Below are 16791 nucleotides of genomic sequence, written 5' to 3' on the forward strand. Positions count from 1 at the left end.
ATGCCTTTCATATATATCGAGTGTATCCATACTTTAAACCATGCTTGAGTGTATTGCTTTGTCTCACCAATGTATTCCTACAACGATCCATATAGATCAAGAGCACAGTTTGGAAATAGTATAAATACAAATATGTATAGTATAAATACATACAAAATAATATAAAGTGCAAGGTTTTGTACTCTACAAACTTGTATTTGTACTTCTTCCAAATTGAGTCAAGGAATGTTGATCCTTGTCATTGATTCCAAGAATGGATGCACATCCACTCTTTTTGTGAGTCATACTTGGATAGTGAAGACAAAGAGAGGGCTTTGCAGTTTTCATAGGCTTAAGGATAGACTTTTTTTTTTTCTTTTATAATTATTTGTTTTACTTTTGTCCATAGAACACTTAATAGGAGATGGGAGTTTATTTGTACAATCATAGGGTGAACAACAAAACTTTTTTTTTTTTTTGTAATTACTTGCTATACTCTTGTCCATAGGACCCTTTCAAGAAGGCATAACCATCATAACCAAGGACCAGGATGGTTCATGGAGCGGTTTTGGAAATAACCATCATAAGATCGGCCACCAGTGTGTGGTCGGGGAATAGAGCAATGATGAAACAAGTAGGGAGCAAGTCGGGCGTGTTGGTTCGAGTTTTAGTTTAACCCAAACCCAACTCTAACATTTGGGCTCAAAGTCCGAGCCCGAGGTCAAACCCGGATTATTCAACCAGAGCCAAACCCACACTGATATTTGATGTACTTGAGGTTGAGCCAGGCCCGGATTGGGCTCATCTTAGTCAATCTAGCTCATACTAAAAGTTGATATATATATATATATATATTTAATTTATTTAAAAATTATACATATATACATATATACATATAAATATGTATATAATCAGGTCGGATTCGGATTGGGATAAACTCAGACCGGGTTCGGGCTACCTAAAAGATAGGAAAGCTAGGCTCAAGCCCAACCCAAAAAGATCAAAAGCCCGAGGTTTTGGTCCCAGGTCCAGCCTGACGACCCAAGCCCAGCCCATATAAAATTATGGGTTGAATTGCTTGATGGTTCAGGCTGAGGTTAGGCCCGCCCAAATTGCAAACCTAGAAACAAGTGCCCACACAGTGACACAAATAAAAAACCAAGGTAAATCCTTGAACCAAAAAGTAACCCAATTATCTAGACTAAAGAACACACCTACAGAAATCACAGCACAAGCTCGGATGTAGTTGTAAATCACTGTGACAGTCCTAACCGGACCAATACTATCAGCCAAGTGTCAACCAACATCAACAGATAGGATTTCAACAAGCACATCATGGATATGGATCCAAACCTCAATTTTCCTAAGGCCGTATTTGATTGCAATGTAAATAAATTTGTACTGATGTAAAATCATGACAGTGCAGATGATTTGAGTGTAAATTCTGACCTATTTTTATTATAAATTTTAGCTTATTTTGTTTGATTGCAATACAAATGAAGTAAATTAAGACATGAAACAAAATAAAATAAATTCCAAAACAAAATTAAACAAGAATTTGCATTTTTTACATTTACATTCCCATGCATTTGTATTAGTGCAAATAAATTTGCACTGCAACCAAACACAGCCTAAGGCTCAGTTTGGAAGGAATACGGCAAAACCTTGTATTGTTTATGTATTTGCACTGTACCTATTTGCATTTATACTCTTTCCAAAATGACCCATTGAACATTAAACAGTCTAAACCTTAACCTAAAATATCCTCGTCATTATAAGGAAAAACAAGGAGGCTCTCTTCATCCCTACGCCATAAATGGTATAGACAATTTTCAATTTCTTCAAATTGATCAATGATACCAGAAAACGGACGTCCACTGAAGGAAAACTGCCACGGTTGATATCCTAGGAGATGTGGCTTAGATGTTTACTAAACCAACACCTACATTTCAAGGAACGGGATGAACTGGAAACAAAATCATGCACACTGGGCTGGGCTACCTATCATGAGCGAACATGCCATTGTTCACTGGGACTCATCTGTATTGAACACTGGTGTGTTCACTCGTGATAGGTAAGCCCAACCCAGAGTGCATGATTTTGTCTCGTACCAAATGCATGCGTTTTAATGGCATTCGCTTCAGTAAATTGCATCTCTTTGCCATGCATGCGTTTTAATGGCATTCGCTTCAGTAAATTGCATCTCTTTGCCATGAAGAGAAAAACATTTGTCAGTAATTTAATCATTTTTTTTTTCCTTTTTGAAGTAACTAAAATTTGTACACTTCAGTAATCTCTCCCTCACTCCCCTTGAGGTTTCTTAAGACACAGAGCATGCAACATTCACTTTTCTGTCTTCTACTTCCATTTTTTAGGGTTTTCTATTTCCTCTTAGCTTTACTTTCATCCTTAATTTCTTGTCTTGTTTTTTTAGTTATAGTATTCATCTAAATCTCCAAAATTCATATATTTCATTCATGCTAGTAAGCGTGCACGTGGTAATTCTAGATAATGATAATGATAACAATAATGCATCCAAATTTGTTTTTTAAAAACTTTATATATTTTATTTTTTTATTTTTTATTGTTAATCGGATGTGAATTGCAAATCCAAATCTGATTACATAAACACCTCATTCAAATATGTGATGATCAGACGGAATTGTGAAGTTTCAAATATCATTGATAAGCCTACTTGCTTGGTTAGATTCTTCTTTTTATAATATTTAATCTTTTTTTGTTTATTTATCAAAAAAATGTAAGATTTAAATAGAGGAATTGAATGAAGTGAAAAATAGTAATTCAATTTACAATTTAAACCTTATAATTAAGTAGGGAAAAAATTTAAAAATAAATATTTTAATCAAAAGAAAGTTCCACAATCTTATTTATACTTTTAATAGTAGAGTAAATATAGAATTACAGATGTGTTCAGTTTTTTTTATAGCTCGTTTTGTATTTTTGTGTGTAAAAATAATTTTAATATGTCACACTTACTTTTTTTGTTTAATATGATAAATATATGATATTATACATATTCCTAAATGTTTCTTTTTGTAAAATTTATGTATTTTTTTCACTTTTTATTTTTATATTTTATTAAAATTCTTATTTATTTATAACATTAAAGGTTAACATGTTTGACCCAAAATTTGAACTATTGATTTTGCCAAAGTGTAAAATAATTTCATTTTTGTTCAGTTATAAATTATGTATTTTATTTTTATTACCAATAAAAATAATTCTTGTTTATTAAACTTATTTTTTAATTTGATTAATAAAAATATCATAATTGTTTCTAATTTTACTATATTTTTGTAAGTTTCAAATATTTATTTCTATTTAAAAATTTTATTACCTAACTATGACTTTGTAGATTGATCAATTTGATTTAGATGGTTGAATTTCTTAGCCATCACTTGGATTAAAAATGGTTTATTTTTTAGTCAATTTTAAAATATATGAATTTATATTGTTAAAAATATTGACACATCTAATTTAATAAGAGAAAATAGGAGGTTAATAATTTAAGTATAAGACTTAATGAGAGGAAATTAAATGATGTGGAATATAATAATTGAAGTTATATTTTAGTAACCATAAAGCCAGCATTAAAGCTGTAATAAAATGGCTTTTATACCTTTTCTCAAACAAAAAAGTAGAGGATACTTTTAGTCCAAAAAAAGTTTCGCATTACATTCCCACTTTTATATATAGTATAGATTTAATTCTGTTTTTTTCAAAAATCCAATTAAAAATATAAATAACAAATGGGATATCTGAGAATAATTTGCGGGTAGGAGATCCAAATACAAAAAATGTGTCTAAGATTGACTGGCTTTTCAGGGCTATTTTGGTCATTAAAAAGCTTGTTGGCTTATGTGGACAACCACCGTTAATGGTCACTAATAGTGACATGATGGAAGGTATGTTTAAGATAAGAAAATTTCGGAGGGGGGGGGGGGAGGGGGGCGGGGGGGTGTCTCAGGAAGTTTTGAAAAGTTATTAAGAGATATGTTGATAAGTGAATGGGAGTTTTTCTTAATAAACCTTAAATATAATTTTATGTCCATCAGATATATTTTAATATTTACATTAGATTATAATTAGTAATAAAAAATTATATCAAATTACAATTATAAAACTAATCTTTTTTTTACAATTTCCTATTTATTTTATATTAATCTTAAATGAATTTTTAATGGGTATTATTTTCAATTTAGTTTAGTACTTTTTATTAATGTAGTTATTTTATTCTATTAATAAAAACTATGTCATCAATAATGGAAATTAATAATTAATTTTTATTATTTTCAAACAGAATGTAAATGGATTCTAATTTTTGTATTTTTTTTTTGTGGTAATTAATTTTAAATTTTCTTATTGAATAGTTTTAAAAAGTGATGAGTTTTTATTAATACTTTTTGTTGTATATAACTATATTGTTAATAATTATACATTTTATTAATAAGTATAATTAAATGAAAGTATATTCTATAGATTTTAAATTATAATTTTTAAGTTTGAAATGGAATTTAAATTGGTTATAAATATATAATTACAATTAGATGTAATTTTACATTTCAAATATTAGTAATTTTATTTTTGAGGGAAGTAATAATATTTATTCTGAAATAGAGTTTACTTGACTAATTAGCTTAAAAATAATTATCTTTTAAATATAAAAGAGATTATTATGCTTAATAATCTACAATTGAATATTAAATGGGTTATAAATTATTATTAAATGGAACTTTTTTTTATAAAGTAAATAACAATTATGTTATGTTAGTTTAATTTAATTATAATTAAATTATATTAATTTAAAACAAACTTAAATTCTATTGAAAATAAAAGACTTAATACAATTAATTAAATTTAATATTAATAAAATAATGCATTTAAATTCTATTTCGTGTTAATATGAATTAATAAATAAATAATAAAAGTAATAAAAATTTATTAAATTAAAAAATAGTTTAATTCACTTAAATTTTATATAAATATAGTGACAATTAAAAAAAAAAAACTTGGGTTTTCTGACAATCCTATAAACCTCCCCTGTAGTTTTGAAAAAAAGCTGCAAATACCTTCCCCAATAGGTTTTTTCTCAATAGAAAACGCTGATGTAATACATTAATTTTTTAAATACCATATTTACCTTGACCAACTTCATTCATATGTAAATTTACCAAAACACCTTGAAAAAAGAAAAGATTAGCTTCCTTTTACCCCTGCTAGTTGTTTTGTATCTGGTTTCTCATTTCTGCCCCAAATGTCATGAGCTGCAGAATCCAGGATTTCCAACCATAATGCCTCACTTCAGCTCAATAATCTTGGGCCGCTTTTTTGGCTGATCACCACCTAAAGATTCACCCCCATCCAAATTTGGTTTTTGAGATTTGCTCAAGGAGGATATGTCAGCGTTCTCATCAGCATTGTAGTTATCGTCGGTAGACTTGTCACTGCTATCATCTGAATCTGATTCACTACTGCTAGGAGATAAGTTATGTATCGGTTGGGAACCAGCCATTGCAGATTCAGCAGCTTCCACTGCCTCTGGAGTGTGAAGATTAGCAACACCAAGCATCAAATCCTGTTCAACAGATGACAGTCAATATCCATTGTTGAAGCAATTAGGCTATCAAGCAGACAAGCACTCAAAACAATCACTTACCATTTCTATGTATTGAGTTTCGTTGCCCGTAAGCACTTCAATATCATAGTCTGTACAGGATTTCTCCTAAAACTCAAGGAATATTTACACATAAATCAGAAAATAGAGTGGAGGGATGGAATTCAGATGGGGATACTCTCCGAGCATAAGATCAGTGTGTCTACCTGTACATCAAACTGCAATCTTCTATTAGCTTCTGCCATAATTCCTAAGAAATCCTTCACTTTTCCAAACACTGAAACAAAGGCAAGATATTACTTTGGAAATATTATCATCATTTTCTTGAGAGTGTGGGGACATCATTACAGCATTGTAAGAACTAATACAAGGACAGTAATAGTATCAATAGAGATTAAAATCTATAACGCTTAGGGGTGTTCGACAACATGGTTGATTTTGTTTTTGAAAACAAAAACAACCACCACATCAGCAAAAACAATATAATTCTCTCCTGATGTGGCAGTTGTTTTTGTTTTCAAAAATAAAACCAACCATTTTGTTGAACATCCCCTTAATGCAGGGGTATTTTCAGCATGAATTTTTTTTTTTTCATTTCTTTTTTTTTCTTTTGGCTTCTAGAAACACCACATCAGCAAAAATCCATAGTGTGTTCTTGGATGCATGTTTTCATTAAACAAAATGGAAACATTTTTAGTTTGATTAAAAACCCCTTCTTTCGAGAACAAAATCCTTTTTTCTGGAAAAGGTAAAGAGAAGTGAATTACTGTAGTTGAACAGTAATTACCTAAGTATGGCACCCTGTATACAAGATTCTGTATCCTAAGACTGTACAAATGGTATATATCATCTAGGAAAAGAGGTTGTCAAAATAAAAATAATAATAAAAAAATAAAAAACAAAAGTTAAAAGGAATTTCTTTAAGATCTTTGTGTTAAAGCAACCAGGGAAAAAAGGGAGCCAAGCACTCTGCAATCTGTAAAATCTTTTCCTCTGAGCTTAAATCCTTTTCAAAGATTCAGGTATTCCTTTCTCTCCAAATATTCCAGATGATTGCAGCCTGGACTGTGTTCCATATGATCCTTCCATTCCTGCTTAATCCACTCAGTTGCCAGCCTAAAAGCACCTTCTCCAAAGATGCTGGAAAACACCTGTTCACCCCCTCAGTCCCTCACAGCACACAAATTTAACCCACATAGAATACGAGAAACAGCAACAGATGAAAAGACGATCTGCTAACTCTTCAGCTTGATTACACAAGACAACTGAACAGAGTCCAATGACACCCGTCTTCTTTTGAGACTGGTTCTGGACTTCTTGTTAGATGCTTACCTCACACAGCTGACCACATCATGAATGCCCCCTCTGAAAGGGCTATGGCATATCCAAATTTTGGAGATTGGAAAGAAAGCTTAGGGCTGATATTGAATAGAACAAACCAGGGATTTAATGGAAAATGCTTCTGAAGCTTCAAAATTCCATACCATCCTGTCCTTTGTCCACATTGTTTGTATCAGGTTTCTTTTTTATGAATAGTATCAAGTTTCATTTTTTGCAATGAAGTGTAAATCCAATAATCCACTATTTCTTCCACTACCCAATCATTTAGATTTCCTCTTAATGTTGGGTCCACGGCACCTCCCCATTTTGTAACTTTTGCACCTCAAAACATTCAGCAACCAATGCATTCCTACTTGGGAATATTAAAAACAGAATGGGAAAGATGTCCATTAGGGGTTGTCAGCACAGCAAAAATCCAACCAAAACCTGACCCTTTGGCCATTGTGAACCTTATACCTGATCCCTTTTCACAAGTTTACGCCCTGGGACCACATGCAATTGATTCCTATTCACTCCTTTTCTTGCCAATACATCAGTCATACCATTAGTTGGTCTTTATCCATACAAAGGTCATTCCTAAATCCTTTACTGTTCCTTTCCACCTCCCTTATTGCATGACCAAGGACCTGAACCAACCATCCCACCACTATCTTATCATGGTATAGACTTTAGAGATTTTCTAAATCTTAGACCATGTGGTATAACCATTAATTTTCCCTAAAGGAATCTCCATATCCAATGGGGCCAGAAAATACGGCCAAAATATGACCACTGTGATCTCCTTACACACCACCATCATAAATTAACTTGATATAATTAGTAGATGGAGGAAACTAAAACTATCACCTTGTCAAGTATAAAGAGGCCAAAATCTATCAGTTTCCAACAATGTGGTGCCAATAGAAAAATGATGAAACACAACTAATCAAATTATTCATTTTCTTTTCACCTTTTTTTTGAAGGACAAAAGAGAAAAGATTTCATTAACCAAAAAAAGAAAGTACAAGAAGGTGATAAGAAATCACCCAAAAGAAGAGAGAAAAGACCAAAGGCCACACAAACTAATGACAAGAAAGACTACCAACCACAGACCCCCTAAAAACACAAGCAAAACTTCAGCAAAAGAAACTTCATTGAACCCTTGACTCAGACAACCTAATCCTCTCCTTCAAACACTTCCTTCCGCCTGAATCATCCTCGTTCCAACTTTCTCCACCTTCTCTGACCATCGATTTCTTTGACCTCTCTTTCCTACTCTTTTCAAACTCCTCAGAAGCTTTTCTGGCAAACTCCTCTCTTCCCCAAAAAAAACAACCCAAGCCCCTTACCCACATTAACATCTTTGTTAACAAGATCTTCAATGGTAACACTTCCTTGCCTCAGAACTTTATCAACTGGAGACAAATCCTGAGTCCTTGTCTCAGAATTAAGCCCATCTACCTTTTTTACCTCTGAAACAGTAGCCCCTGACCGAGTTTTTACTTCAGGAGGAACTTAATCCTCCTCACATCATGCTTCAAATATCAACACCTTTGGCTCCCCCCCCCCCTTCTTAAAAGTCCTTTTATACTTGTTCGTATGCCCTGCCCCCACTAATCCTTCCTTCAACTGCAAGAAGACTTTAGTCATTTGCACTATATGAGAGTTATGTGATCCATGAGATTTCTTAGCATTCGTGATAACAGTGCCACCCTTCTCTCTTCCTCTACCAACCTCCTCCTACAGGCCAAGATCCACTACTATCCTGCCGATCAACACTTCCTTGACCTCAAAATGAACAAAACCTGACTCAAGACCCTGAGACTGGCAGACTTCTTCCACATTCACTGCCACATCCCTTTCATCCACTCCAACGGCAACTTCACTTGAAATTTCACCTCTTTCCACTAATCCTTCTGATCTAACCACAATGTCCCCCGCCCCATCCATCGCCTCCATATCAACCCTCCTTTGTGCCAACATCCGAAGGAACACCCAAGTTGGATCCCCCCACCTGAGTCGATGCTTTAGCCTTTGGTCATAAACAACCAAAGACAAATCCGAATCATGAACACTGCAACATTCCAAGCCAGGGCAAAGAACCACAGAACCACAGAGCCATCACCTTGATCTCTCTTTCCATCAATCTTTTTTTTCATAAATACTCTTTCCATCAATCTTAGATTCTCCAGATTTTGTGACAGACTTCTTAAGTCTATACCAATGTTTTAAAACACGGAGGCGTGATGCGAGGCGTTCCACTACCTAGAGGCGTGAAGCGTAGTTCAGAACGCAAGAGGTGTAAGCCTCCCAAACACAAGGAGGCGTAAGCCTCCTTAAGAGGAGGGGGGTTAGGAGGATGAAGAGGAAGCGGGGATCTGATTTTTTCTTTATTTTTAATAAAAATCTTTTATATTAAGAAGAATAAAGATGCATAACATTAGTAGAAAGGGGTCTTGTCGAAGCGGAGCAAGACCCCCTAACTCAAAAAAAAAAAAACAAATTAGGTATGCATCGAAAAGGGGGAAGGGGCGAAGCCCCCCAGTTGAAGGCGCAAGGGGCAAACCACTTTCTTTGTCCTTATCTTTTCTTTTCTTTCTTTTTCTCTTTTTTTCTTCTCTTTCTTTTTCTTTCCCTTCCCTTTTCTTTTCCTTTCCTTTTTCTCTTCTTCTTTTTTTCTGTCTTTTTATATAAGATGTGCATGAGGTGTACGCCTCTTGCATCTGAGGCGTACACCTCAAAGGTGTCAGCGCCTCTAGCATAGGCCCCAGGGCGTTTTGGGAGCGCCTCGCCTAAAGGCGTACGCCTCCCACACCTTTTAAAACACTGGTCTATATCTCTCATATTTATGGGTCTCTCATACCCGTTCGGCTGTTCTTCCAGATCTTCCCTTACTCGTGTTGCAACTAGATAAAGTCCCCACCCCCCTTAGGAAATTCACTTATTCGGTCGCTTGAACTCATAGTTTTCAAGGTGTCTAGGCGATTTTGGGCAACATTGGGGCACCTAGTTGCTTAGGCAATAAAAATTTTATAATATAAAAAACTAACTTTGACTAGCCCCCTAGTTTTATATACCATTCAACATGTATATTAATTGAAAAAATAGTGACTCTTTATTAAGAACATTAAACTTCTTCTAAAAATGTGGCAAATCATCACAAGTAAAAGATAAAAATCATTTACATAAGTTAATTTCATTATTTTCAAAAATAATACTACTATAATAAAGATTTAATGGAGAAATTTCATATCAATTAACAGCTAAAGAATGTTATTAAATTTACATGATAAATATTCAAGATGGAAAGTAAAATAGAAAAAACAAGGATGGAGTTTCTGTTTTATTTAATTAGAGACAGAATAGGAAAAAAAAAATAGAACCTCTCTATAATTCTATTATTTCTTTCCTCTTCCTTTTTTTCTTTCTTTTTCTCTCGTCAAAACCCTTTGATCTTTTAAATTTCATAGTAAAACATTAAAACAAAGTATAGTTGATATATATAGAGAGAGATATATAGATATCATATAATAAAATGTATTAACACATACATTAATAAGATACAGTAACATAAATGATATTACAATAGGCGCCCGCCTTGTCAGTTTTGTCACCTAGGTGGGTGCTTAGTCGCCTATGCCTAGTTGCTAAAGTCAAGGAGTTTGAGCGAGGTGCCCAGCCAATGGCGCTTAGTCACCTAGGCATGCCTTGACAACTATGCTTGAACTTAAAGCCTTTTCTCTTATAGACTTTTAACCTGTTAGAGAAAGAACCGGGCTTAACACCAATAGCTTTAGACCTCAAAAATTGGTCCCCACTTAATCCGCCACCTCTTCTTCGTACACACCTCTTCCGATTCTTTTACCAAAAAACCCCCTCCACCTTTTTCATTTCCCAACAACCTTTCATCTTGACCATCCACATGTTCAATAATTAATTTCTTCAAATTAAACTTCAGTTGACCACTCCATCTTCCCACCTTTTCACCTCCTCTCTTCCTCAGTTATCAAACATATCCAACAAACCTCCCCCACTAGCAGAAACAATCTTTTTATTACGAAAAATACCCTCATTTCCAACCTCAGCCAATCCCTTGACCGAGACACTTTTCAACTTCTAGTTGTTCGAACCAAATGCTCAACGAAACCCACTACCCTCCTCCTCCCTTATTGTCATATTTTCAATCCAGCTTGCCAGAGTTCCTTTGACCACTAACCTCAAATCATAAAGTTCTCCACCAAACTGAAGCAACAGAGAAGACAGCAATAGGTGAATTTCCTTCACCTCAACCAAGATACACATAATGAAAATCGTTAACATTAGGTACTTCATCTCTAGGTCACATCAAATATAGCCATGTATAACAAGAAAACTTGTAATCAAATAGAACAAAATGTCTAAAGCCAGCAACAATAAGCACAGGAAAGGCCTCCAAACATCTGCATAAATGACGTGTAAAGAATTAGATCAAAAAACTTAATGCTAGGTTGAAAGGAGATTATTTGTGATTGGGCCAAACAAGAAGGTGAAGAAATAAGAAAATAAAAATAAAAACTTTCAGAAGAAATAGCGTGTTTTTTCCTTATGATGTATTTTGGTGTGTCCAGAGTTTCATCTATTGGGAGCTGCAGTGGTTTGTTGGGTGGAGTTGAATGAAGATGGGGAGTTTTGTTTGTTTTGTGTTGTTTTCTTGATTTTGGGGGTGCTTTTAATTTCTTCTCCTGGGTGAATTCCTGTCACCTTTCTTGTAATTCTCTTTTTTCTTTTAATAAAATTTTTATTTTACTTGCAAACAAATCTTTATGTCATATCAAAGTTTGCATAGTTTAGATGATTATCTTGCATTAACAAGTACAAAAATTCAACAACCTGTGAGAAGACCTATGCTTAGAGTAGTAGTTTTACTCAAAGTACAGAATAGTAAAATGTAAGGACCTCATTCTTATCAAATGCAAGACCACAACTAATATTCTTGTACACCTAAAAGAAACAAAAGTGATATTCATAAACTAGCAATTAAAGCTTACTTTGACTCTTCGGAACTGGGCTGTCATAAGTTTCTTGCTGGTATGAGGTTTATTGAATTTTGACAGTGAATTCTTTTTGCAAACAAGAAGTGCAGATTCTGCAAAATCCAATCAAATACATATCAATAATTCAACTTCACTAATCTTGGAGGGACAAAGAGTGAAGTAAGTGGCTGATCAAGGAAAAACAAAATGGCCACTAATTCCCACTTCTTTAATTGATAAATAGACCATCACAAATAACAGCTAAAAATGGAATTTTGTGATAAATGATGTAAAAGAGAAACAAAATCAATTTGCATTAGTAAAAGCAGGGCAAAGAACCTAAAAACTCAAAATCAGAAACCAGAAACCAGAAATGAGAGAGGCACCTAAGGAGGAAGATTTCTTTTGCTCCAACTCCAAAAGATCTTTGTTGTTAGGCCTTATTTTATCCTTTAATCTCCCAGGCTGTTCCATCTGTAACTTGTTGAATTTTGTTGCTCAATAGTTTGGCAATCAACTATGTTTCTTTGTTCCAAACTGCAACTCTTTATCTGCAATAGCCAAAAACAGAAAACTTCATTATTAATATTGTTTTCGAGACTTAACAAATTATACTAGACTATGAAATGACAATGTTGCTTTCAACGTTAACAACTACTTGTTAGAATTTAGAACTTCCTGAATTATCAAAACCAGCATTCCTTTATTACCTAGCAATGGTGTTCCAACTAGACATCCATGAAATGTATTGCAGTAATAGCAATTTATGAAGTGAAATTACTAAAACAGAATTCCCCATTCTTCATAAATGTGCACTGTGCTTTGAGTTTAAACTCTAGGTATGGACGCGTATTTGTTTGCTGGTCTATGTAAGTACAACCTAAACTAAGCTTACACCCAATAAATAGATGATCCATCATCAATCAATCATACACTCTCTTTGAGCACTCTCTTTGAGAATATGTTTCTATAATGGTAATGGGGGCTTCCATGTATTTAATAACTGATTAAGCTGAATACTGTCCAAAGGAGAACAAACTTTTTCTTGTGCAGAGCTTACCAGTGATCTAAAGGATAACAGCATCACAACATCGTTAGCCCCCATATCACTTCTTGATAGATGCCAGCCCCCGTATGATATACTTAACAACTTATTTAAGCTGTATAACTTTTGAAGGAGAACAAAATTTCTGTGGACAGTGTACCAATTTAAAGGATTACAAACGTTATAACATTATAAATGCACGTATCACTTCTTGATGGATACAAGCCGTCAAATAATACACAATGTAGTGCTGCTTGTTAGATGTTGACCACCACTGAAGTGGAACAATCCCCAATCAGGCTTCTTCTTAAATAACAATTTTTTATTCCATTTGCACATAATATGTGCAGCAAGCTTAGACTGAGGCATCCTTTGAGATCTAATTCCAGCAAACCACGGATCTAATATTAACTAAGAGGACTTGATGCCAAAGCACAAAGAGCAATAAATAACAAAATACCAAAAAAACTGAGAAAACATTAAGGCTTAAATGGAACAATATCACAAGGAAAAACTTCGTTAGTTCACTATTGTTTATTAGCGGAATAGTAGTATGTTCATCATCACTACTGTTTCTTAGCTATAAAACAGAGATCATGCTCTTGCTTGAACATGGGGCTGGGAAAAAGGGCTTTACGAATATGGATGAGGGAGTGATTTGGCAACTTAGAAATAAGCTCAGGCGCTTCAAGTGGCTATCAAAAGACACGAACATTCAAATAACATGAAGGGGGTCTTGAATCCCGTCGTAGCAGAGACTTGGGTCTCAGGTGGCTACCAACCAACCATCTGGTTGGTAAGGTCTCCTTCTGATCGGAGCAGAGACTTGTAATTGAATCCCGCATGTACCTGGGTTGGGGGGCTCGATCACAGATGATGAAATACCTAAAACATGAAGATCAACCAAATTACCTCAACCTGCGTCTGGGATGGAATATGGAACTTGTACGCTATTTCAAACACGCCTAGAGTCGGAGATACGCAGCTGCAATTAACGGAGAGAAGGGGGCAATCGCTGGGAGAGGTTGCAGAGGTGCTTCTCGCAGTTCCGGAGCTCTTTAGCGAGGCGCTCAAAACCGTAAACGGTAAGTGTATCTGAAAGTCAATTTTAAGAGATGTCGGGATTGTAGAAAAATTAAAATACGTATAAATATATAAGAAAATACTGTAAATATTTTAATAAATCATAAAAATATATAAATAACACTAAATATAAAACCTCAAATATATATATATATATATATATTAATGGTTTTATGAAAAAATACATTATAGCTAATTATAATTTCATTAAAAATTCATTCCTAGCTATAATTTTATAAATTGAAATTATTAAAATTTATGGGATGGGAAAAACACAGTTCTACTATCCAACCAAAAAACATGCATTGGATCAACTTATAAGTGAAAATAAAATTAATAATTATTTATTATTTATATAATTATTGTTTATTTTTTATTCTCAGAACTTATAAAAAAAAAGTAAATAATAAATAAACATTATAAATGTATTCAAAAATTAGTTTTTAAAGAAGAAATTTCAATTGCTTTGTGAATATGATATATCATCCATAGAATTATAATATATTGAATCATTGTGGTCAAATGATAAAATATAATTAATTTTTATTTTTATTTTTATTTTTAAAATATAAAAATTAAAAAAAAATAATTAAGAAATAAAAATTTTCAATTGCTTTGTGGATATGATAAATTATCCATAGAATTATAGTATATTTAATCGTTGTGATCAAATGGTAAAATATAATTAATTATTATTTATTTTTTAATTCTAAAATATAAAAAATCAAAAATAATATTAAAAAATAAATTTCAATTTCTCTATGGATATGATAGATAAATCCATAGATTTAAAACATATTATGTCTTTATAGGTAGAGAAAGAATTAAATTTTCAAATATTTTGTTAATTTATATTTCCCCAAATATCTTCATGAAATTTCCATAAATCTACTCATAACACCAAAAGAATTGTGATTTTGAATGTAAGAAATGTAGATCAATATTTAAACATTCAAGAAAAAAAAAAGAAATCACAAGATATTATAAAAGAAATTGAAAAACTTACATATTTTTCCATATTTTTTCAAAATTTGAAAAATCTTAAAAAAATTAACAATTCACGTTTGTTTCTTGCAAACTTTTTGCATATCTAGCACTCTAGGAATGAGGTTTGGAGTTTTAGATTCATTTGGGGGTGAAATAAGGCTTATTTCAAGGGAAAGAAACCCCCCCCCCCTTTCCAATTTTTAGTCGTATCTTTTTGTAGCATATCGATTGATATGCTCTCGATACTATGGAAAAAAAAAAACGATACCGCCAATTTTCCACCATATCTCGTATCAGATTTTTAAAGATATGATACAATACGCCCCATGTGAAGCATATTGTATCGAAATTTGAAACCTTGGTATTACTTCGAACAATAAAAGGTGAATTGAACAGAGATGGAGGAGCCCATCCAAACTCTTTTTTTTTTTTTTCTGAGCCCATCCTAACTCCAATTGGTTTACCGTTGCACACCGGACCAAAAAAAACAAAGGAAATTGTATCTCTTCCAAAAAAAACTTTTAGTGGGTGGTTCCTACGAATGGTGCAACGAAGCTAGTCCAGAAATGAATTTAGTAGAAAATCAAGTCAGGGAACTATATCTCTCCACGAAAAAGAAAAAAAAAAATCTTATATCCCTAATTGCCCAAAAAAAACAAAGGAAATTGTATCTCTTCCAAAAAAAAACTTGTAACATGTGTATACACAACATGTAGTAGAGACCATATGTAAATAACTCCATCGAAATCTTTGCCAAACTCCATCAACTTCTGCATGAACCAATAAGCATTAGATGTTAGAAAGAATGTTTGAAGTATTAATTAAATGGGATTATAAGAGCTGAAATTATGTAGGGAATTGAATGGCAGAAATATTCATTAACATGTAGTAACATTTTCATATAACCATCACAAAATTATAAGAACTGAAGTTCTAATAAAGGTATTGGGTTCCATAAAGCATGAAGTTGAGATTAGCAACATACTATGGATTAGGTGTTGATATTTCCAGGTAGTGTTCAGGTTTCCATATCAAAATGGAGAGGGGTTTTAGATGGCTTTGTTTAGAGGCATGATCTCTCACATTTGTGTCTTCATGTGTATGTGCATTCCAACCAGTTGGCCACTTTGACCAAAATGGGAAAGAGGGAGAGAAAATTGAATGGGAGGTTGGATAAAGTGATGTTGATTAAAGTAATTCCCCACCTTTGGATAAATACCTTCTGATGAGGGCAGATTTGGCCCTCTAGTGGAATTGTGACACATGGCACCTCGTGACAACTAGGCAAACATCCAGCCAACAAACTTACGAAGTTGGTGACCCACTCGGGCACCAGTTTGGCAGGCCTGGCGTGACCTGCGTGCGGCCTGACGCACGGCTTGGCACGCGGCCTGTGCGACCTAGCGCGGCCTAGCGCACGGCCTGCATGAACTACGTGCAGCCTAGCACGCGGCCTGCGCGACCTGGCGCAGCCTGGCGTGACCTGGCGCGTGGCTTGCGTGACCTGGCCGACCTGGACCAGCCTAGCACATGATCCAGCCAAGCCGCCCATAAGACGCCCACCGACAAACTCGGTGGCATACATACCCCACGAGCTCGGTAGCTCACCAGGGATCTTGCCAAAGAGCCAGGCAGCTCGGTAGAGCTCGCCACAAACAGTTCGACAGAGCTCGCCACAGGGAGTTCGCCCCCAGAGAGCGCCCCCAGGTAGTTCGCCCCCAGAGAGCGCC

The 16791-nt window shown here is 34.1% G+C and overlaps 1 protein-coding gene across 3 annotated transcripts; it reads right to left on the reverse strand.

Moving 5' to 3' along the window:
• Nucleotides 1–5070: 5070 nt before the first annotated feature.
• Nucleotides 5071–14088, reverse strand: LOC148860680 (uncharacterized). Of its 3 annotated transcripts, XM_088982323.1 has the most exons (8): nt 13904–14071; nt 13214–13370; nt 13007–13106; nt 12333–12497; nt 11962–12059; nt 5821–5891; nt 5657–5722; nt 5071–5575 (listed from the first exon to the last, which is right to left on the reverse strand). In XM_088982323.1, coding segments are annotated over exons 5-8 (417 nt in total). In that variant the 5' UTR covers nt 11963–12059; nt 12333–12497; nt 13007–13106; nt 13214–13370; nt 13904–14071; the 3' UTR covers nt 5071–5296. The 3 variants fall into 3 exon arrangements, with proteins under 3 accessions (XP_088838449.1, XP_088838448.1, XP_088838447.1); XM_088982322.1 differs by lacking the exon at nt 13214–13370 and having other exon boundaries at nt 13007–13136; XM_088982321.1 differs by lacking the exons at nt 13007–13106; nt 13214–13370 and having other exon boundaries at nt 13904–14088.
• Nucleotides 14089–16791: the final 2703 nt, after the last annotated feature.

The sequence above is a fragment of the Nelumbo lutea genome, chromosome 4 (assembly GCF_056320005.1).
Source record: "Nelumbo lutea isolate HS-2025 chromosome 4, American lotus-T2T, whole genome shotgun sequence".
NCBI lineage: Eukaryota > Viridiplantae > Streptophyta > Magnoliopsida > Proteales > Nelumbonaceae > Nelumbo > Nelumbo lutea.